General features: G+C 30.3%; 2 protein-coding genes across 3 annotated transcripts; both read left to right on the forward strand.

Moving 5' to 3' along the window:
• The first annotated feature begins 4,602 nt into the window (after positions 1-4,602).
• LOC114270511 (VAN3-binding protein) lies at positions 4,603-9,974 on the forward strand. Of its 2 annotated transcripts, none has more exons than XM_028212045.2 (7): positions 4,603-5,046; positions 5,916-6,026; positions 7,396-7,816; positions 8,231-8,488; positions 8,595-8,644; positions 9,226-9,283; positions 9,436-9,974. In XM_028212045.2, exons 1-7 carry the CDS (start codon positions 4,741-4,743, stop codon positions 9,648-9,650), a joined length of 1,419 nt encoding a protein of 472 aa, XP_028067846.2. In that variant the 5' UTR covers positions 4,603-4,740; the 3' UTR covers positions 9,651-9,974. The 2 variants fall into 2 exon arrangements, with proteins under 2 accessions (XP_028067846.2, XP_028067847.2); XM_028212046.2 differs by having other exon boundaries at positions 4,632-5,046; positions 5,919-6,026.
• A 2,094-nt stretch (positions 9,975-12,068) lies between these two features.
• On the forward strand, positions 12,069-22,844 carry LOC145795644 (uncharacterized). Its single transcript, XM_082880491.1, has 5 exons — positions 12,069-12,142; positions 21,071-21,188; positions 21,285-21,430; positions 22,581-22,605; positions 22,701-22,844. The coding sequence occupies exons 1-5, from the start codon at positions 12,069-12,071 to the stop codon at positions 22,842-22,844; spliced, it is 507 nt and encodes a 168-aa protein (XP_082736617.1).

Consider the following 22,844-nt stretch of genomic DNA (forward strand, 5'->3'; position numbering starts at 1 on the left):
GTTGAGATGATGTGATTTATCTTTCAGCTCATTAATTATTATGTGATTTAAATGAGATTGAAATATTATTTTTTGGTCAACTCGAGGTGCTGATTATTTGGTCATATTAAATCTCAATTTTAATTTTTATTAAATGTCAATTAATAAATAAAGAATAACACTAAATAAATAAAATACTTTCTTCCATTTCATACTATTTTGGTGTTCATAACCGTGGGAGTGGAAAGAATGAAGAGTTATAAGAATGAATTGGTGTGCAGAGGTTCGTCCTTAGAAGAAGTTAGACGGACATTATTATGTATTTTGCATAAAAAGAGATACACACTCGTACTCTCCAATAGGACCAGAAAGGATGCTCTTTTGTACCTGATAGTCTTCCAGGTTTGAATCAGCTTTTTTTTCAAATTAAAAAAAAAAAGGGTTTTAGGATTGTCTTTTAGCTTTTGTTTAATGAACATTTTTAATTTTTATTTTCACTTTTTATGATTTTTTAGTTAGTTGTGCTTTTTTCAAAGTTAAAAACTAGCATCCCATCAAAAAAGGAAAAACAAAAACTAGTAAAGAAAAAGTATCAATTCAAATTTTAAAATTTATTAAAAAAATTGATCCAAAGTAACTGCAAAGCATACCCAATTTTCCATATCTGATTTTATTCTTTTGATCTTTAACGCCTATCTAATTTTATCCTATCTTAAAAAAACTTCTATCTAATTTTGATATAAAATTACTCTTAACTAACCACTCCAAATGGTGAGGCATCAATTTTAAAATTAGTAGATTGAGATCATTTGTATTACATAATTGAATAAATTACATTGACATTTTTTAAAAAAAGTTTGGGAAAAATATAGCAAATTTTATAGTTTGATATAACAGCTTGTTTGGTTCCAGTTTTCAGAAAATTTTACTTTTTTTTTATTTTTAGTATTTTAATGTTTTCGATGAATTTTTTTAATACTTTAAGCAATTTTTAAAAAAAATTTAGACACACCTAACATAAACACACTTAAAAAGTATAATATTTGTGAAAAAATCTTTAAAAAATACACTAAATACCAAAAAATACAAAAAAAATGAAATTTTAGTACATTTTTGTATTTTTGTGTATTTATTAATTTTTTAAAATATTTTTTTACAAATTTTTTACTATTTAGATACATCTAAGTAAAATGTATCAAAAAAAGTAAAAAAATTACTTAAACTTTAAAAATATTCACTAAAAAAAAAAATATGAGTTTTCAAAAAATTGAATTAAAAAAATTGAAACCAAATACACTAGTTTTCATTTTAGTAAACCTAAAGAGACTATAAGAAGTTATTTGAAATGATCTAAATAAGTGTACTTTTTGACTTTTTATAAATAAAAAAATAGAAAAATGATGTGATAAAAAAAAAGATAAAAAGATAAAAAAAAAATGATAATATAGGAGATGCCAAACAATCCTTAAATAATGTGAATAATGTGAAGACACAAAGCTAAATGACGACTATACCATTTCCGAGAAAATATTTCACGACAAACGTCGGCCAAATGATGGCGGGACATCTGTATAAAGAGGAAGGTGGGAAAGTTAAATAAGGTCGAAGTAATCTTATACATCAACATTAAACTCCTATCACATTTCTTTTTTAATTAAGTACATATTATTAACTTGATTGTCTTAATTTTTTTTTCGGATATTACAATTTAAATCACAATAATATGACAAGAGAATTAAATTTTAAAAAATTAAATATGTGATAAATCAAAATACACATCATATTAGTGTATTATTTTAAACATCTTAAATTTTTTTCCCTCACAAAAGCACTTTATATTGTTGAAGGCAAAAATGGGGGGTTGCCCCCACTAGAAATAAATAGATTTGGATGGCACATGATTGAGACCAAACAAGTCCAAAACTACAAGCCGATAAGGATTGGCATTTGATCATATCATGTGGGGAGGTGTGGTGTCAAATCATTGATCTTCACACATTGATTGGGTTTACCTCTTTCTCAGGTCCCTATTGAGTCTCCTGACCCTTCCTATAGATGGCCCATTTTATTAAATTGAAAAATGCTACCAATTATAAAAATATATTTTGAAAGGGCAACGGTAGAGGGTCACAATTTTTGTGACTCAAATGGCTCAAAACTGTCAAAACGACGTCGTTTTGAGCACAAAACATGCCAAAACGATGTCGTTTTGACAGTTTTGAGCCATTTGAGCCACACAAATTGTGGCTCTCAAACATTATTCATTTTGAAACTTGTTTTAAAAATAAAGTGTTATAATGTAAATTTAAAGGTCATATCCAGAATAAATGTGATTTATTGATTTATTTTCCTTGATTGTTTTTTGAATAATTTTTTTGAGTTTATGGTATTGTTATATTAAATTTGCTAGCTTCATTTGTTTTGAGAATAAAGAAATTGTTTAGGAATAAATTGGAAACAAAAATGTGTCGATTTTTTATATAAAATTGTGAGGTATCTTGTAGTCTCTTTATTTACAATGGAATTTATTTATTAGGAAAATGTTTGGTAGCTCAAATTTTTGTGGCTCAAATGGCTCAAATCTGTCAAAACGACGTCGTTTTACACTCAAAATCTGTCAAAACGACGTCGTTTTGACAGATTTGAGCCATTTGAGTCACAAAAATTTGAGCTACTTAGCATTGTCGTATTTATTGTTAGCTTCACAATTTCATAAATGCCACTCTCACAATTCTTTTTATGAAATGTATACAAAAAAATTATTCGTCATTTTTGTGTTGAAATTTTAGTAGATAATGTATCATTATCAATTCGCAAATGTAATATAATATTACTCTAAAAATATTGAATAATCTAAGAGATAAACCAAAAAAGAAAAATGATGATATAAATTAGGAGAGGAAAAAAAATTGTGGTTTTACTTCCTTTTATTTGGATAAGGACATGTTAGATAAATAGGAAAGAAAATAAATAATAATAATTTTTCTTCGTTTAACTACATAAAGAAAAAAAAAAAACTATTTTATATTATATTATTAAAATAATCTTTATAGGCCTCACTTTTTTTTTTCTTCTATATTTAAAGGTATAATTTTAATGTTATGAAAAATAATAATTAATTAATTTCTTTTATCTCCTAATCATTCCACGTTTTAAGAGTTTCAAAATGACGGTTATTTGTCCATTTCTTTTCATTTCATTCCATATCCCCTATACCGATACAGTTTTCTAAAATTATTTAAAAAAAAAAATAAATTAAACAAATTTTCATATTTTTTACCTTAAAAATTATTTTACAAATACAAATCAAACACCCTGTATTTCTAAATCACCCGATCCATATGAGCTATAATAGATTCGAGTCACCCATTTTTTTTTCTTTATTAATCTGTATAAATGATGTATATACAAATACATATATATATATATATATATATATTTTTTTTTTTCAAATCAGCCATTCCAAATGAGTAAGACTACAAAAGAATGCAATATAACCACATTAAATTATAAAACATTATTCAATATGTTTGGTTTTAATTTTTTAGATTTAATTTTTTAAAAGTTGATTTTTTTTTTTTTTAGTGAATAGTTTTAAAATCTTACACAAGTTTTTACTTTTTTATATGCACATTACTTAGATGTATTTAAAAAGTAAAATATTTATAAAAAAATATTTTAAAAAATTAATAAATACATAAAAATATTAAAAATGTACTAAATTCTCGTATTTTTTTTAATATTTTTGATATTTAGTAAATTTTCTAAATATTTATTTAACAAATATTACACTTTTTAAGTGTATTTGTGTTAGATGTATTTAAAATTTTAAAAATTTAGTAAAAGCAAAAAAACTAGAAAAATAAAAAATTTCAATTTTTTGAAAAGTGAATCCTAAAATACCAAACCAAACAAGCTGAATATTTTTTAAATGTTAAAGAAGATCAATTGTAATTTAATCATGTATTATTTTTATGGATTTGGTTTCTCTCATGTTCATATCTCAATATGAGAGAATTTGAGAGGATCGTAGAATCCACCACTCGTCTTGTTTCAATGATTCAAACCATTCACTTTTTAGAACTTGTGAGTAAAATATTCATGTAAAAAATAAAGATAATCGAATATCGGTAGTCATATATTTGAATCAAATTTGTATTATAAAAAATAGATAGTCATTCTTAAAATTATATCCACCATCTATTTTTTTTAAAACAAATATAATTTGAATATATAGTTATCGATGTCTAATCATCTTATTTTTTGCACAAATATTTTATGAAATTTTTTTTAAGAGAAATTTTATTCCGACTCAGAGAAATTTCGATCCCAACTCAGAGAAATTTCTTTAAGTCGGGGCCGAAATTGGATCTCTCCTACTGTACAAAATTAGAGGACGATGTTTTACTAATTTTTTTAATATTTTACTCAATGAGTCTAAAGATATAAATAATTTAAATTATCAAAATTAATTATAAAATGAGTCTACTAAATGCTTGCTTAAATTAAAATGATAATTTAAAAAAGAGTCAAATTATATTTTTATTTATTATTTTTTTTGGCGGGGGAGTAAAGTAAAGTTAAATTCTTACGACAACAAAATTGTAATATTGCTTTATAAACCACTTTGCATATTTCGGCCACTTTGTCTCGCTCTATATAGCTCCCCACCCCTCCGCCATTAAATTCCAAACTCCAAATCCCACTCCTACTTCTACTCATACTCTCTCTCTCTCTCTCTCTCTCTCTCTACTGACACCAATGGACCCAGTACAACATGCGGTGTTCCGCCCACCGGAGACTCCAAGAGAGCCAATGGAGTTCCTATCTCGCTCTTGGAGTGTCTCTGCTCTCGAAGTCTCCAAAGCTCTGGCACCACCTCATATGCTCGCTAAAACCTTCAGCGGCGGACCACTTAAAGGCGGCGGCGGCGGCTGCGGTCATGAAGTCATACCGGAGGATCTCGCCGGAGAAGCTGAGGAGGCTGCGACTGTGTCTGGAAACCCATTTTCGTTTGCTTCTTCTGAGACTTCTCAGCTCGTTATGGAACGTATAATGTCACAGTCTGTAAGTATATACATATATATAACAACAAAGCCAAATCCATATGTGGACAAATCTCTTCTTACTCTCTCTCTCCTCTATCTTTCTCTCTCTAAAATGGGTTCCTGTATTTTTGGTATCTGACTTTAATTTGTCAATTTCATGTCATTTTTTTATTGCATTTGATTCTTTATTTCTGTGTCAAAATAGTTGGAATATTTTTGACATTTGACTTCAATTTGTGAATTTCATTCCATTTTTTTATTGCATTTGATTCTGGGTTCATGAACACTTGGAAATTGGTTTGGTAAGTTTTGTTGTATGTTTCATTGTCTCAAATAAGAGATATATCACTCTCGCTTAAAAGTTTCTAAACTAGTCTTACACTGTGTTTGGTTGAGAATTTGGGAAGCAAGTGAAATGTAAATAAATTTTATCTAATTTTACATACTTTTTTCTTTTCTATTTTTAAATTCCTTCTCAAATTCTCAAACCAAATACAGCGTGATTATATTTCGTGTTGATTTTGTGGTTTTTTTGCTTTTGTTTTTTCTTTGGAATCGCTTGTGGGTTTTACGTTTCTTGGTGGAAAAGCGAAAGTGTTTCTCGAAACAACCAAAGCGTTTTGGGAACATTTTAATTTTCTAGCAGTGACTTTCTATTTTCTCGAGAAACATTAAAAATTACAGAAACAGGGAAGTCTTAATCTGGGTTTTGTATGCTTCGTTTTCAATTTTATTTTATACTACTAATTATTTGTTTAATCATTCCAATTTCTCTCTCTTGGAACCCAATTGTTTGTTAATTTCATTTCTTTAACTCATCTTTAAGACTTCAATGATGACTATATTTGCCTTTACACTGTATATTTATATGGTTTTGGTGGTGTACAGCAGGAAGTATCACCACGCACTTCTGGAAGACTTTCGCACAGCAGTGGCCCCTTGAACGGTGGCTCTCTCACTGACAGTCCCCCTGTCTCTCCCTCCGAAATTGATGACAAGGTTCCTCTCTCTTTCCCTCTCTCTCTCTCCTATTTGGGTGGGACTTGTGTAGTTTTATTTAATTTTTCTCATTTTGGCCAGAAAGCACGAATTCTGAAACCAGATAGAGAGAGAACATTATCTCAGCTTTCTCTGCACCCAACAATGTCTTTGTGTACACTTAACACTCCATATAGCTAGTCATGCGTCACTCTCTTCTATAAAAAAAAAAGGCATATATCATTGGTCTTTGTAATTTTAGCAATGTTTCATTTTAATATCCGTAATTTCAATTTCATAATACTTTATTTTGTGTTTTTATATAGTCATTTTGTTATTATTGGTTAGTAGATAGACCAAAAAAATACCACCAATTACTCATGACTCAAAAATGAAAGTTGAAAATTTTAAACCCGAATTCACTTCTACTTGATCCTTCTAGTTTTGCACATTTCGTTTAGAAATGTAAGTAGTTGTACACATATACTGTACCATCCACTGATAGAGATGTTAGTGTGATCTCTTGGTGACACTCCTAATTTATCACACCTTGAGATGGTCCAATTATCAAGTGGTGTCAAACCAAAGGATAGAAACATTTATGAATTATGGTCCGTGTGACCACAAGGTGGGTGGGCTTCATCGCACACCAAGCACATTTTAGAAATTCAATGCTTACACTCATTAAATTGCACTGTTGATGAAGACCGAGCTAGGCCTGGTGAATAAGGAGCTCGCAATAGTATGTTGCACAAGTTAAAATTTTACTTCTCTTTCTCCTACTATTTGTCACAAAAATGAAAATTGCTCTCTTAATTTCACTGGCAATGTTTTAAATATCAACTATTACGTTTCGGGATTTTGGTCTTTCAATACGTTATTCATCAATATATCGGGATTTTGGTCTTCCAATATGTTATTCATCAATATATCGGCCGATAAAAAATTACCATATTACAATATTGATACATATCTCAATGCAACTTTTTATAACTATGGTCACTAGTAGAGATGGCATTAGGAGATAACTATAGAGGGCCATGACCCTGTTTCTGTAAACAATTATGTTTGCCATAACACTTCTGAAGTATATATTTTATTTCATAAACACAATGACCTCTTAGTATAAAAGATATATATCTCATTTATTTCTCATCTTGCATTTTCTTTTTATTTTCTACCAAAAAAATTTCTTCATCCTATTAGGAGATTGTTTTTATGGTATTGAATTTTTTTTTGTGTGTATATATATAATTTATATATCATATTGTACACACATGTATGTTTGTATATAGGGTGAAAAAATATTATTTGTCTGTCCCTCCACTGATAAAATCCTAGTTTTGTCCCTGACCGAGTACCAATGGCTGATGGATTCAATTGTATGCAGTTTTCTCGGCTGAACAACCAAGTGAATGCCCAGTACGGTTGGGCCACTGGTGGAGGCAATGTTGTTGGAGGTGGTGGGAAGACTGTGGGGAGGTGGTTGAAGGACAGGAGAGAGAAGAAGAAGGAAGAGACGAGAGCTCAGAATGCTCAGCTCCACGCTGCTGTCTCGGTTGCTGGGGTTGCAGCAGCTATGGCAGCGATTGCTGCTGCCACTGCTGCCTCTTCTGGGTCAGGAAAAGACGAGCATATGGCAAAGACTGACATGGCTGTTGCTTCAGCTGCTGCTTTGGTGGCTGCACAATGCGTTGAAGCCGCTGAGGCCATGGGGGCTGAGCGTGAACACCTTGCTTCTGTTGTTAGTTCTGCTGTTAATGTCCGGTCAGCTGGAGATATCATGACTTTGACTGCGGCTGCAGCCACTGGTATGTAAATTAATGTCGTTTGGTGGGCAAATTCCCTCTTCCCAAATTATTTGTTCATTTTTAACATTCTTGCCCTTTAATCGAGTTGATAAATAATTTATTTTCTTTATAAAAAAAAAAAAATCTGTACAAATTTAAAAGATCTTAATTAGTTCTTGTAAATAAAATCTTTCAATTTGTTGGAAAAAAATAAATTAAAATAGACGATTTTTTTATTTTTTATTAATGGCTAGCATAGTGAAATGGACATACAACTTGGGATGGAGAAAGTAATATTTCTCGATCTATAGGTTAGTAAGTACAATTGTGTTAATGGGACATATGCTAATTAATTATTTTAAGTAACCATATTTATGGAAATTGTCAATTGTGTAAGCATTTTCTGAAAACATGTTTGTACCAATGTTGTAATAGCTCTGCGCGGGGCGGCTACATTGAAGGCAAGGGCATTGAAGGAAGTGTGGAATATAGCAGCTGTGATTCCAGTGGAGAAAGGAATGGCCGTTGGTGGTGGTGGCGGCGGCGGCGGCGGTAATGGTAGCAATGGTAGCTCTAATGGTAGTTCGAATGGTAGTTTCAGTGGCGAGCTTGTCCCCGAAGAGAATTTTCTTGGCATTTGCAGTCGGGAATTACTTGCCCGAGGTTGTGAACTCCTTAAAAGAACTCGGAAAGGTATCTATTTCGTTTCATATGGTTAAGCTGGTTGTCATTTGGGCATATAATATTGTTTTAAACACAAAATGTGAGGATATAATATTTGATTCTTTTGTTGGTGCAGGTGATCTTCATTGGAAAATAGTGTCTGTTTATATCAACAAAACAGGCCAGGTTTGTATGCTTTTTGCCTTCAACCCTTGATTTTAATGTTCTTAACATGGAGGGGAGTTAAGAAGAGCAAGAAAAGCAAGCTTATGTAAATGAAAACACAAAATAGAAAACGAAAACAAAACCAAATAGGCCCCTGCGAATGAAGAACTCCACCAAGTTTAACTGTTTACATGTAACGCGGGGAAAATATAAACGAGAGCACCACGTTGGTTTTGATATGTATGATGATGTTTGTGCCTTCATAGATTTTTAGAGAGAATGTGGGGGCTAGTTGCTTTTAAAGATTCATGACAAAAGTTGAAATTATGCAAAACAGAACAAAATGATAATTATGGATGGTAGACCAAATGAATCTACCGCCCTTTTTTTTTTATATATATATTCTTTCATTGCAAGTCTTTAGTTTCTTAAAATTGTTTCTGGATTACGGTTTCAATTATTGGCCAATAAGTATCGAGATTTTGGACTTTCTATATTGATATATCAGCCAATACTATTTGATATCAATGAATGTATGACCATATTACTGATACCGATACAAATTTTGATATCGTTATTTAAAACAATTTTCTGAATGGCAGGTGATGCTGAAGATGAAGAGTAGGCATGTTGCTGGGACCTTCACAAAAAAGAAAAAGAGTATGTCTATTGCTTTTGTCTTTCCTAGTGTGAAAACTGAAATGTAGGGGTGTGCCTTATTGGGATTTGAGAAAGGAGTTGTGTCAGTAAAGTGGAAAAAAGAATCACAAGATGTAATCATCTTTAATTTTCTTCTTTTTGAATTTTTACAGATGTGGTGTTGGAAGTTTGCAAAGATATCCCAGCGTGGCCCGGCCGCCACTTGCTCGAGGGTGGCGAACACCGCCGATACTTCGGATTGAAGACTGTTATGCGCGGTGTTGTCGAATTCGAGTGCAGAAACCAGAGGGAGTGTGATATATGGACTCAAGGTGTCTCGAGGCTTCTCTCCATTGCAGCTGAAAGGCACAATAGACATAGAATTTGAAGTTTCAGTTAGGATTGTGGCTAGAATGGGGAATTTGGTATAGAATTCATGGCCCATATTAGGCCATGGACTAACCAATATGTTTTCAATTTTTGTGGGGTTGTTTTCTTATTTTGGGTATATTAGAGAGAATTGGGAGAGTTGATTGTGTGACCTCCTAGTAAGGGACACGAATTCTGACTAGTGAGATATATGATCATCTAGTGAGGTACATGAATTCTGGGTACTGATACAGTGTGGTGGGGTTGTGTTTTTTGGTGCTCCTATTGTAAAAAAGAGAAATTAAAAGTTCTAGTTATCCAAATGGGTCTCTTTTACTTTGAAGCACATGTTTTGGTCTTTTGTTTTTGTTTTTGAAATGTTAAAGTAAGGTTTTGTGAATGAAAGCAACAACCACCATGTGATCAAGTTTGTTTTTACACAATGTTTGAGGAATGGAAAGAAGTATCTTGGACTAGGCAGTCAAAAAGAGGAGGAAGGAATAAAGAAAGAAATCCCATTTTGAGTAAAGAATAATAATTGAAGATAAAGACAATGCCCCTTGATTTTTTGTTGCTTTGTTAAATTCATGAGGTGGGCTTAACATTCTCTCTTTAATTGTTTATTGGAGAGCTTAGATTGAGGTTCTTGATTATGTGAGAACATGATTTGTCTTTATCTGTTATATTCCACTTTATAAATTAAGTTTTATTTGGATTTAGTGAATCATGAATTCATAAATATTTTATTTATAAAATAAAGTGGAACGAGTCCCACTGATAAAGTGGGATGCAAAAAATGGGTTGAGCCTGGTGGTGATTCAATGGAGATGTCTCATTTGGGCTTGGTATTAGTGATCCAAATCTATCATTTTATAGAATTTGTGAAATGACAAATAAATATGTAATCTGATTATGTGATTATTAATATTTATTTTTTTATTTTATTTTATTTTTTTTTGTAAATAATTGTCAGACGAGTCGTACAAGATAAACAAATTATATTATCAAGGTGAACTTCTTCACTTACAACTAAAGTATAAAGAAGATTGTTTTTAAATATTTCTTTCAAGATGTTGAATTAAATTATATATTATGTTTTAGTTGTAGAAAAATTCTATTCTTTCACTTTTTTTATACAAAATATTCAATGAAAATGATAGAACAATATCATAAACGCTTCCAAGAATTGGCGGATGTCCGCTTCTTTTTGCCGGCGATGTCGCCAGCGTTCCAACTCTTGTAGTAGCGCCTCCATCCTCTTCAACGCATAAAGAATGGAATAGTGAGGTGAGACAATCCTTAATCCATCCTAGAAGCATGATTAGTTCAACTAATATATTGGGCATGATACATCAAACCTACCAGATAATTTTTAAATCGAGTCGGTGGTACTAAAGAGGTGTTTGATAACATAATTTAACATTTAAAATTGAATGCATTAAGTGATAATCAATTAAGGCAATTTGATAACCATAATTGATATAACTTAAAAGTTTCAGTGCCTCTTAAAATATATGTTAAAATTTTTTAAAAAATAAAATTTAAGTCGTATGAAACTTACTTAATTCTAATTGAATTTATAAATATTAAATATAGTTATCGATATACACTATTATAAACTCACCACCATTATCACTATCACCACTGCTGCTACCATTACCACCACCATCACTACTACTACCACCACCACTACTATACAACCACCGCCACTATTATACCACCACCGCCGCTGCCACTACTACCACTACTATTACCACCACAACCACCACCATCATGTCACCGCCACCAACACCACTACCACTACTACCACCACCACCATTACTACCAGCACCTTCATCACAAATTTTGCCATAAGTATTACCATAATTTTACTACCATTATCATAGCTACTTGTCACAAGCTGCTAAATTTCCTATAGCAAAAATCCCCTACATGGAAGCTTGGGAGCATAGAGATTAATGGAAGGATATAGAACTTCCTAGCTCATTCCAACACTTGAGAGAACATGGAGAATTCTAGAACATCCTTGAGTATTCAAGATACTTAAACTTGTAAATATCTTGTATAGATATTTCTATAGCATTCTAGATTATTGTTGTAGCTTGTAAGAAAGGCTTTCAAGGGAAGCCTCTCCATGTATTTCTTGGTGGCTTCTAGAGTTTAGGAGAGGTTAAGAGTGCCTATAAATAGGGGAGGAGCTCATTTGCTCCAAACCATCCAAGAGTTGTAAAGCTTTCTCATAGTGAATACAAGGCATTCTCTCAAACTCTCTTGTGTTCTTCTTACTTGTCTTTCTTCTAAGTTTGTGAGTTAGGCCGACTTAGCATCATCAAGTGAAGCTTGAGATTGTCTAAGTGTCGCACGGATAGCTTAGAAACAACCAAGGCTGTGACATGTGGTATCAAAGCAGGTTTGAGACAAGAGAAGAAAAGGTAACATGTCTTCTGGTGTTGAAGAAATGGTGACTGAGCAAACCCATGGAAGGGACAACACTAGAACAGGGAAGGATAAGTACCAGGGGAGCTGTGACCATTAAAGGTAGAGGTGCCAAAGCCAAAGCCTTTTGACAGAAAGAGAGATGCCAAAGAAGTGGACAACTACTTATGGCACATGGAAAGATACTTCGAGGTGATGGTAGTAACCAAGTAAGATGCCAAGGCACGCACCGCAGTCCTTTACCTCGTCGATACAGTAACACTATGGTGGCGTCGTAGGCATGTTAACATTGAAAAAGGTACGTGCATCATAGACACATGAGATGACTTTAAGAAAGAACTTAAGAAGCTTTATGGTAGTTCTAGGAGCAAATACAAAAGTTCTGTACGGAGAATGCGACGAGGTCATCGCCAACATAGATGGGGGAGAATGTCACAAGCTGCTAAATTTCCTATGGCAAAAAACCCCTACATGGAGCTTGGGAGCATAGAGGTTAATGGAATGATCTAGAACTTCCTAACCCATTCCAACACTTGAGAAAACATGGAGAATTCTAGAACATCCTTAAGTATTCAAGACACTTAGACTTGTAAATATCTTGTATAGATATTTCTATAGCATTGTAGAATATTCTTGTAGCTTGTAAGAAAAGCTTCCAAGGAAAGCCTCTCCATGTATTTCCTAGTGGCTTCTAGAGGCCAAGAGTGCCTATAAATAGGGGAGGAGTTTATTTGCTCCAAATCATCCAAGAGTTGTAAAGCTTTCTCATAATGAATACAAGGCATTCTCTCAAACTCTCTTGTGTTCTGCTTACTTGTATTTCTTCTAAGTTTGTGAGTTAGACTAACTTAGTATCATCAAGTGAAGCTTAGATTGTCTAAGTGTCGTACGAATAGCTTGAAAATAACCAAGGCCATGGCATATTGCTATTGCTACCACAACCACCACCATTATACTGTCACCACCACTATTATCACCATCACAATATAAAAATTAAAATATACAATTTTAAAATAATAAATTTTAAATTTGATATAATATATATTAAATAATTTATTTTTAGTTCAGTACTTAAATTTTTGTCAAACAGTTTTTCATTTAAAAAAATTCAATGTTTAATTTTCAATACTTAACTTTCAGTCTAAAATTTTTAATTTTCAGCTCTATCAAACAACACCTAGGTAGGATCCTTAACATGAATTACTGGCTTGGTCTGAAAAAAATATAAAAAAAAAATTTCCAATTTCATCAATATATAAACTGGGCAAGTAAAGTAAACGCCCAAACCAAAGGAAAAATGGGCCCTTTAAATAATCTAAGCACGGCCCACTGCACACTTGAAAGCTAACCCAACCCATCATTACATTCGGCAGAACCCAGCCACTTCAAAATTAACCACCTTATTTATTATTATTATTATTATTATTATATAACAAAATAAATCTTAAATTTTTAATTTTATTAATTTAAATTCTAATCTTTTAATTTAGGGCAATGCACCAATAAATCCTAAATTTGTATCTTTCGAACCAGTTGGTCCTATCTTATATCTTATAGTCCAATAGGTCCCAATCTAATGTTAATGACCAAATTATCTGTGTTACACTGCGTTTGGGAACTTATGGTAAGGGTAAATGTGGATTTCCCCAATTGCGAATTTACGTCTATGAATCTAATGTTAATGACCAAATTATCTGTGTTACACTGCGTTTGGGAACTTATGGTAAGGGTAAATGTGGATTTCCCCAATTGCGAATTTACGTCTATGCCCACAGCTGTAGAAGAAGGGTTTTTTTGTTTTCCCTCCAAAGAGATCGGAATGAAAGAGTCATATATGGAAATGGCTCTATTTTCTGATGTTAATGGCGTAATTTTAAACCCTAAACATTACACATCCCCTTCCTTGTTGATACGTTTACGTCGGTTGTTTGAAGAGGCCGTGTCACCGTTGTGTGTATTCTACGTCGGCTGACAGAACATTATCTATTCATCAACGGTGATTGTGTAAACTACAAATGGCGTCAGATGCGTATTTCATTATGATGTATTAACACTGCTGTCGTGTGTGTTGTTTTACATTGATGTATTCGAATAGTGTAAATTGTATGAAATATTATTACGATCAAGTTATTGTTAAATTTGTGTCGCGGTATTGGTCCAAGCGAATGGGAGGTTGGGTTTTGGTAAGTGCATGTTTGTTCCATGTGGTCGTGTGGTGTGTGTTTGAAATTTGTGGGGCTGAACTCTGATGGTTGTTGAAGTATGTAGTGGGTTTGGTGTGTTTGAAGATTGGAGCTCTGTTTTTTTTTTTTTTTTTTGTGGGGTGTTGGAACATTGGAGCTCTGTTTTTTTTGTTATTCACAGTGAATCTGTAACTGTAATCCTTTGTTTATTGTGTTTGTGTCATAGTTACAGTGACACATTGATAGACCATCATGCACAAACCATAACAAAAAACAAAAAATAAAAAACAAAAAAATTACAACGGACAAATAAAAACACACCAGAATGAAAACCACAGTGCAAAAAATACACCAAAACGAATAAAACCCATTCACTTGCTGCGATTGAGCAATCCACACCAGAACGAACCTAGGAAAATGACACCAAAAATCGTTGTTCCGATTGGGTAATCCACAGCAAATAACCGAAGCAAAATGGCACCAACAAATTTATGTAATGATGCATAAATGGATACCACCGGACATGGCCAACAACACAGTCAAAATTACCACAATCTTTGCGGGGAAAAAATACGGTGAATGTTAATCAAAATCCCAGGCAACACGTTACCATTCCTTATCCACTACCAAACAGAATATCCCATTTAGGGAATCAAACCAAACAAGGGTACAAATGTAAATTGAAATAGGATGAAATCACCCACAAAACTCTTGCCAAAAAAATAGGACTAAATGGTTTACAAAAAAATTTCTAGGACTAACTGGTATAACTTTCTTCTATATAGGATTTATGAGTAATTTTTCCTTTAATTTATTTTTAATTTAAATTATTTGTCTATTTTTCTTAAGTAAAATCGACAGAAGAAAATTATTTTAGTTATTAAATTCAATATAAATATACATAAAATGTCTAAAATATCAGTTTTTATTGAGTTTAATGACTGAAATATTCATTTTTTCATTGATTTTACTTAACAAAAATAGAAAAATGTTTAAATTGAAAACATATCAAAAGTTTAGGCTTTCTTTGGTTATAATTCTCAAAAACTATTTTTAAATGGGTTTTCGTTCATATTTTATTCAATTTTATTTATTTATTTTGTAGATAACATCAAGATTAGATTCATTTAAAAAGTAAACAATTTTAACTAAAATATGAAAAGAAATTCAATTAAAACAAATGAAAACAGAACAAAAATTCACACAGATTTTTATTCGAATTTTTATATATTTTTAATGATTTTTTAAAAGTATTTTTAGTTAATTTATTTTACTTTTTAGATGGATCTTGATTATGTGTACCTAAAAAGTACAAATAAATAATTAAAATATTTAAAAAAATCACTAAAAACAAACGAAAACTCGTATACATTTTTTTTTTTTAAAAAATTAAACCAAATAGAGACTTACTGTTTAAATTGATAAAATTATTACTATTATTGTATAACAAAATAAATCTTGAATTTTTAATTTTATCAATTTAAATCGTAATCTTTTAATTTATTTTTAATTTAAATTATTTGTAGTAAAATCAACAGGAAAAAAGTATTTTAATTATGAAATTCAATATAAATATACGTAAAATGTCTAAAATATCATTTTTTATTGAGTTTAATGACTGAAATATTCATTTTTTCATTGATTTTGCTTGATGAAAATTGAAAAATGTTTAAATTGAAAACATATCAAAAGTTTAGGCTTTGTTTGGTTATAATTCTAAAAAACTGTTTTTAAATGGATTTTCGTTTGTCTTTAGTGAATTCATTTTTTATTTATTTATTTTGTAGATAACATCAAGATTAGATGCATTTAAATAGTAAAAAAGTTTAACTAAAATATGAGAAGAAATTCAATTAAAACAAATGAAAACAGAACAAAAATTCACATAGATTTTTATTCGAATTTTCATATATTTTGCAGGGTAAATTACACTGACACTCCCTGAGGTTTATATTTATTATAGTTCCCCCTCACCTTTTGAAAATTACATCTCCTTTCTGAGGTTTGAAATTTCATTACATATTTTCCCCTCAGCAATTTAATTTTTTAAATACCAATTTTGCCCTTACTGGGTAAATTACATTGACACCCCTCACATTTTAGAAATTACAATTCCCTCCCTAAGGTTTCAAGTAGCATTACCAGTTGCCTCCTCAGTTAGTATTAGTTAGAAAAAAAATTCATTGAAAAAAAAAATTTAATTGGAAAAAAATTTTGTTAGTAAATTTTTTAAATTTTTGTTTAAAAACCAACGTAAACTCATTTTTTGAATTTATGTTTTTTCCTCAAATCTATAAACTGAGACAACCATTTATAACCTAAAAAAATTATCAAACAAGTTTTTATGACATTTTAAAAAAAATTTGTAAATATAAATTGAAAATTGAAAACTGAAAACGAAATGGTTACCAAACAAGCCTCAGATAGTAAAAATGTCGTAAAATTAATAAATAATTAAATAAGTTACCAACGTAAGAAATGACTTATCAAAATATTCTTAGGCTATGTATGGTTTGATTTTTAGATTTTTTTTTTAAAAAAATTAAAAATTAATTTGGTTAAGAAATAAAAAATAAAAAATAATTATCATTTAAGGGTAAAAAATAATTATCATTTTAACTTTTGGATAGGTTATATACATATGTATGGCTATTTCAATTTTATTTGTAAAAAATTATTTCTAACTACTCGAAAGATAAAAATTATACAAAAATGATAATTATTTTTTATTTTTTTATTTCTTAACCATATTAATTTTTAATTTAAAAAAAAAATTCTAAAAATCAAACCACACATAGCCTAAGAATCTTTTGATAAGTCATTTCTTACGTTGATAACTTATTTAATTATTTGTTAATTTTATGACATGTTTACCATCTGAATCCTGTTTGGTAACCATTTCGTTTTCAGTTTTCAATTTATATTTACAAAAATTTAAAAAAACTGTCACAAAAACTTGTTTGATAATTTTTTGGTTTATAAATGATTGTCTCAGTTTATAAATTTAAGGAAAAAACGTAAATTCAAAAAATGAGCTTACGTTGGTTTTTAAACATAAATTTAAAAAATTTACTAACAATTTTTATTTTCAAATAATTTTTTTCCAATTAATTTTTTTTTCAATGAATTTTTTTTCCAGCTAATACTAACCAATGGGACAATTGGTAATGCTATTTTAAACCTTAAAAAGGGGATTGTAATTTCCAAAATGTGAGGGGTGTCAATGTAATTACCCAGTGAGGGCAAAATTGGCCTCGTTTGGGAACAGGCTAATTTAGTAACTTTTTGGCTATTTGGCTAAAATATGAGCTAAAAAAAATTAGTATGCTTGGGATGACTTTTTGGCTTTATACGAAAAGATGTGCAAAAAGTAGAGAGAAAAGAGAATCTTTAACTTTTTTGTATGAGTTATTGGCTTTTTAGCTAATTTACTAGGCTTAGGCCTCGTTTGGGAACAGACTATTTTAGTAACTTTTGGCTTTTTACAAAAAGATGTGCAGAAAAGTAGAGAGGTGAGTGACAAGTTTTAGTTGGCTTTTTGGCTTTGTGGCTAAAATAGCCACTCTCCAAACGAGGCCTAGTAACTTTTTGATTTTTTGGCTAAAAGGAAAGGTTCCCAAACGAGGTCTTAAGTATTTAAAAAAATTAAATTGTTAAGGGAGGGAATCTGTAATGAAACTTTAAACCTCATGGGGGAGATGTAATTTCCAAAAGGTGAGGGGGAACTGTAATAAATATAAACTTTAGGGAGTACCAGTGTAATTTATCCTATTTTTAATGATTTTTTAAAAGTATTTTTAGCTAATTTCTTTTACTTTTTAGATGGATCTTGATTATGTGTACCTAAAAAGTACAAAGAAATAATTAAAATATTAAAAAAAAAATCAAACGAAAACTCATATATTTAAAAAAAAAAAAAAAAAAGATTAAACCAAACAGACAATTACAGTTTAAATTGAAAAAATTAAAAGGCATTTACACATAAGTCTTAATTTATGAATTTATACTCTATTACGTTTTAAATAATATTTTTTAGACTTTCAACTCCCATTAAATTTTTAATATAGTTGGAATTATCCTTCAAATAATGATTGTTCATCATTTATGATTATCTATAAAAGAACATGATAATTTGATATTTATTTTGATTTTCAAAACTTTAAAATATCAACTTTTAAATTGACAAAACTTAAAAAAATAATTATGTGCAAAAAAAAAAAATGAAAAAATTGAATTATTTTTTGTGCAAAACTGAAAATTTTGTAACTACAAAGGAGCATGATGATGGAATATTGATGTGTATTTAAAACAGAAAAAATTGATAATGTTATCAATTTTAAAATTAGAAAAAACTGATAATATTCTCGGTTTTATTGGATAACTGAATCAAACCAATAAGTAAAAGGGCAAAAACGTTTAATCTCATGTTCTGTGTTTTTTTATCAGTTAGTGAAATAATTATCTAGAATATTATTATGAAAAATTGATAATGTTCTTAGTTTTAAAATTTTGAAAAAATTAATAATATTTTTAATTTTACTAAATAAAGAGTTATTGGTTCAAAAATCTTAAATAGGATTTGAATTACTATAACATTTATAAATAGGATTTTTAAATAATTAACTCTAAAATTAAAACTCATGCGCTATTTTGTTACAATGGTCAAATTTTAATATATATATATATATATATATTTGTAATTACTTCTAATATTTTTCTCTAAAATAGAGATAAGGTGGGAATTTCAACTTATTAGATTTAAATTTAAAAATACCATTTTTTGTGAGATTGAGTTAAACCGAAACATTATTAACTATAAAAAAAGGTGAATATTAGAGAAAATAAAAGTAAATATTGAAAAATTAAATAAATAGTTAATGGTGTTAATTACAGAGATATTTTTTTCAATTATCACTAAATATTATTTTATTCACTCAATTTGAAAATTATATGTTTACATCTCTTATTTATAAAATATTGGACAAATTATACCGATAATCTTTATATGTTTACCCTCATATTATTTTGGTCTCTATAATTTCAGTTGAATCGATTTTGAAAATGAATTTATAATTTTATCTCAATTTGAATCAATTAATTACAATTGGTAGTATTATTTGATAAAAATGCGCACATAAAAGACATTTGTTGTACTAGGAAAATTGTTAACTTATTCAACTTAGTGAGTTAACCTCAAATAACTCAATGGCTATTTCCTTCAAAAACACTATTCAATGTTTTATCAATTAAATTAAATTGAGTGTTAAAATTGAACTAATTAAAATTATAAAAATCAAAATTATACAAAAGATAAAATGCCGAGACTATCAATGAAATTTATCCTAAAATATATACAAATACACTTTCTTTTTTAAACGGCGAAATCAATGCAAGATTATAATTAAAAGGTTATAACATATACTGTTGAAGTTGAGGTGAGAAGTATCATATTCAAGTGATAATTGAATGGTATCCGTGCAATAAACCCAAATTTTTTTGGGGAGAGTTTTAGCACAAAATGACAGCGTATAGGAGAGGGCTTGAAATATATAAGAGTGTTTTGAAAAGTTGATAAAAAATTAACTTTTTAACTTTTTTGATGACTCTTTTTTGACAAAAAGTTAGCTTCTTTGACAAAAAGCTAGCTTCTTTTAGTTAAAAAAAATAGTTTTTTTTGTTAAAAAAACTAAAAAGTCAAAAAATTGACTTTTTTAGCTTGTTGCCAAAATGAGCCATATAGCGATTGCTGCCGCAGCAAAAAAACACCACCACCCGCCGCCTCTTCTGCCGCTGCTATTTGCACTCGGTATGCCTTGCTTGAATTCTTCTCCTGGCATATATATATATACAAAATGAAGTAAAAACTTTTGGAAGAATGTTGAGTCCATTAGAGCTTCCATGAACTTGTTTGATGTTTGTTTCTGTTTTGATTTTTAATTGAAATTTCATCAACATTCAATGCTGAATTTTTTCATCAAACCTAACATATTTTTCTTTTCATTGATTTTCAAGGCCTTCAAAATTTCAGAACATTTCAAACATAAAATATGTAATTGTGTTGTTGTTCAACTGCTGTTAATCATCATAATTTTGTGAAATTTAAGCATTTTGTTCTACTAATTGTTTTGAGTGAGTTTTTATTTATGGCATATATTTGAATTCATATGCAATTGAAATTTGCAGATATATATATATATATTGATTGATACCTTTGTGGATACTGGAGGAGCGATAATATTTCGAAGCTATTTGGCCTTAATCTCTGTTTCCTGGTCATGAGGGTGTATGTAATTGCTCTCTTACAACATGGACGAACCCTAGAAACTATTGATTTTACCTGGTTTGTTTTGGTAGAAAATAATTTATTTTTTGAAAAATGTTTTCTATAATTTTTGACATTTGGTACAATAGAAAATGAAGCCCAAAAAAATTTAAAAAATTGAGCGGATATGGGCACAAATCATTTTTCACTTTTTAAAGGTGAAAAATAATTTATAGATTAGAGTCTTACCACCACCACCACCCAACCACCACTGCGACTGCACAACCATCAGCATCAATGCTACCACCAATGTTGCTTCTGTCACCATCATCACAATCACACCATTATCACAAACCACTAGTTATCACTTTTTGCAACAAACATTTTTCCCTGGAAAATATTAGAACATTAGGACACCCTTAGGAAAATACACCAGGTGTCGCTATGCAGTTCTCTCGTGAGAATGAACTTCCCCACTAACTTTTTATTTATTTAATTTTTTTTCCCATACTAGATTTCTTTGGGTGATTATAATTTCATTGTTTGGAGGTTTTGCAGACTAAGAGCCAACGCTGGTGCACTTACCAATTTCGAGGTGCTTGATTTTCTACGATCTAGAGGGGCTGCAAAGGATCCCTCACGGATTATTGTTCCCATAGCACCATCAGAATTCAAGGTTGGATATGCTTACATGCTAAAATCCTACTTGTGATGTTGTTGGGAAAATTGATGGATATCTTCTCATTGTTTTGTTAATTTGATTGTGTTTTAGGTTTGTGATTATTTAGAGAAGAGTGTTGCTTGTATTCAGACAAGGGAAATCATTAAGGAATTTGTGAAAAAATGTAAATGGTACAAGCTAGCAGAAGCTGAGATTCTGAACATCATCAACATTAGACCGTGTTTGAAATCAACCAGGTAATTCTAATTGAATGCTGTTGCAATTTGTTTTTTCTTGAACTCTCCATGCTCCAACTCCACTGTGCCAAAAGATGTACTTAATGTCTCCTGGTTATTGCTTTAAATGTTACTTCCTAAGAAGCATAGACACTTCTGTGGAGGAGGCGTGTTGTGTCGGACATTCACATTCTATGGGCACTCCTTAGAACGTGTTCAACATTTTTCAATGTGTCTTTATAAAAATTTCAAATCATAATATTAGACACGTTACTAGCACTTCTTCAACACTGCCTATGTGATTAATCTTTCAATAATAACAGTGTTCAACATTGTTTGGAAATTGAAATGCAACTTGTGGATTCTAAATATGTTTTGAAACATTTATAAGATGAATATATCATATGTATTTCAATCTTCTATAATTGTTTTATATTCTTTAAAATACCATTGTTCTGAGAATTTTTTTTTTTAAATAATGATTTTAGTTATGAAATATATGACTTTTTAATTTTAAATAGTGTTATAAATTTATTATATGCAAAATATATGAATAGTTTATTCAAAGTTTTTAATGTGTTCCAGACATATCATGTATTCTTGAAAATCACCATGTCTGTGTGTCTGTGTTTGTGCTACTTAGGTTACTGCCCCATTAGCCAATTTCCTATAGGAAAAACATGTGATTGGTAGAACATGTATCCGCTTCATGAAATTTTTCATAATGATTTAAAAGGTAACTGGAAACCCACCAAATCGTTTTTGCAAGGATGTTAATGTATTCTGTCTTTGATGTACGTCCAATATATTGGGAGCCTTTATCCTTCCAGATTCACATCAGACCCTGTCTGCAGAAGAAGTAAAGAACTATCCATTTCTCGAGTCCTTTTGTTTGTGTTCACTCTCTTCTTTTTTTTCTTTTAATTTTTTTGAGTTATATAGAACTGCCTTGCTTAAGGAACTGACCTTATGACGTTTCATTTGAGTGATCTGACTGAGCATTCTATAATCTCTATCATTTTACACTGTAGAGTAGGCAGTGTTGTTTAACTTTATTTATTTATTGAAGGTATTTGTTCTATTATATTCTTTTTCTGAATTAATAAGATGGTTGTGATCATCATTAATAATTATAAGATGTCATTGTGATTTACAGCAAATGAATATGTAGGTCAATGCTAGTTGATTTCATCATTGTACTCGATGTGTTTGTGTATGTGACATTGTGTTGTTGGTAGACAAGGACTTGTCTCCAAATTCTTTTTTTTAGTGTTTCTTCTTCATTTCACAGATAATAGAGGAATGGGGCATGCGTATGGGAGAAAGTGCTGAAGAGTTGATAGCGTCGCTAGCAAAGATGTTGCCGCCTCATCCAACACGAATGGAGTCTGATGAGACAATTGGTGAGGACAAAGAAGGAATTCCAGTTGCGTAA

The sequence above is a fragment of the Camellia sinensis genome, chromosome 7, assembly GCF_055761805.1.
Source record: "Camellia sinensis isolate YWXY chromosome 7, ASM5576180v1, whole genome shotgun sequence".
In the NCBI taxonomy this organism is placed as follows: Eukaryota; Viridiplantae; Streptophyta; class Magnoliopsida; order Ericales; family Theaceae; genus Camellia; species Camellia sinensis.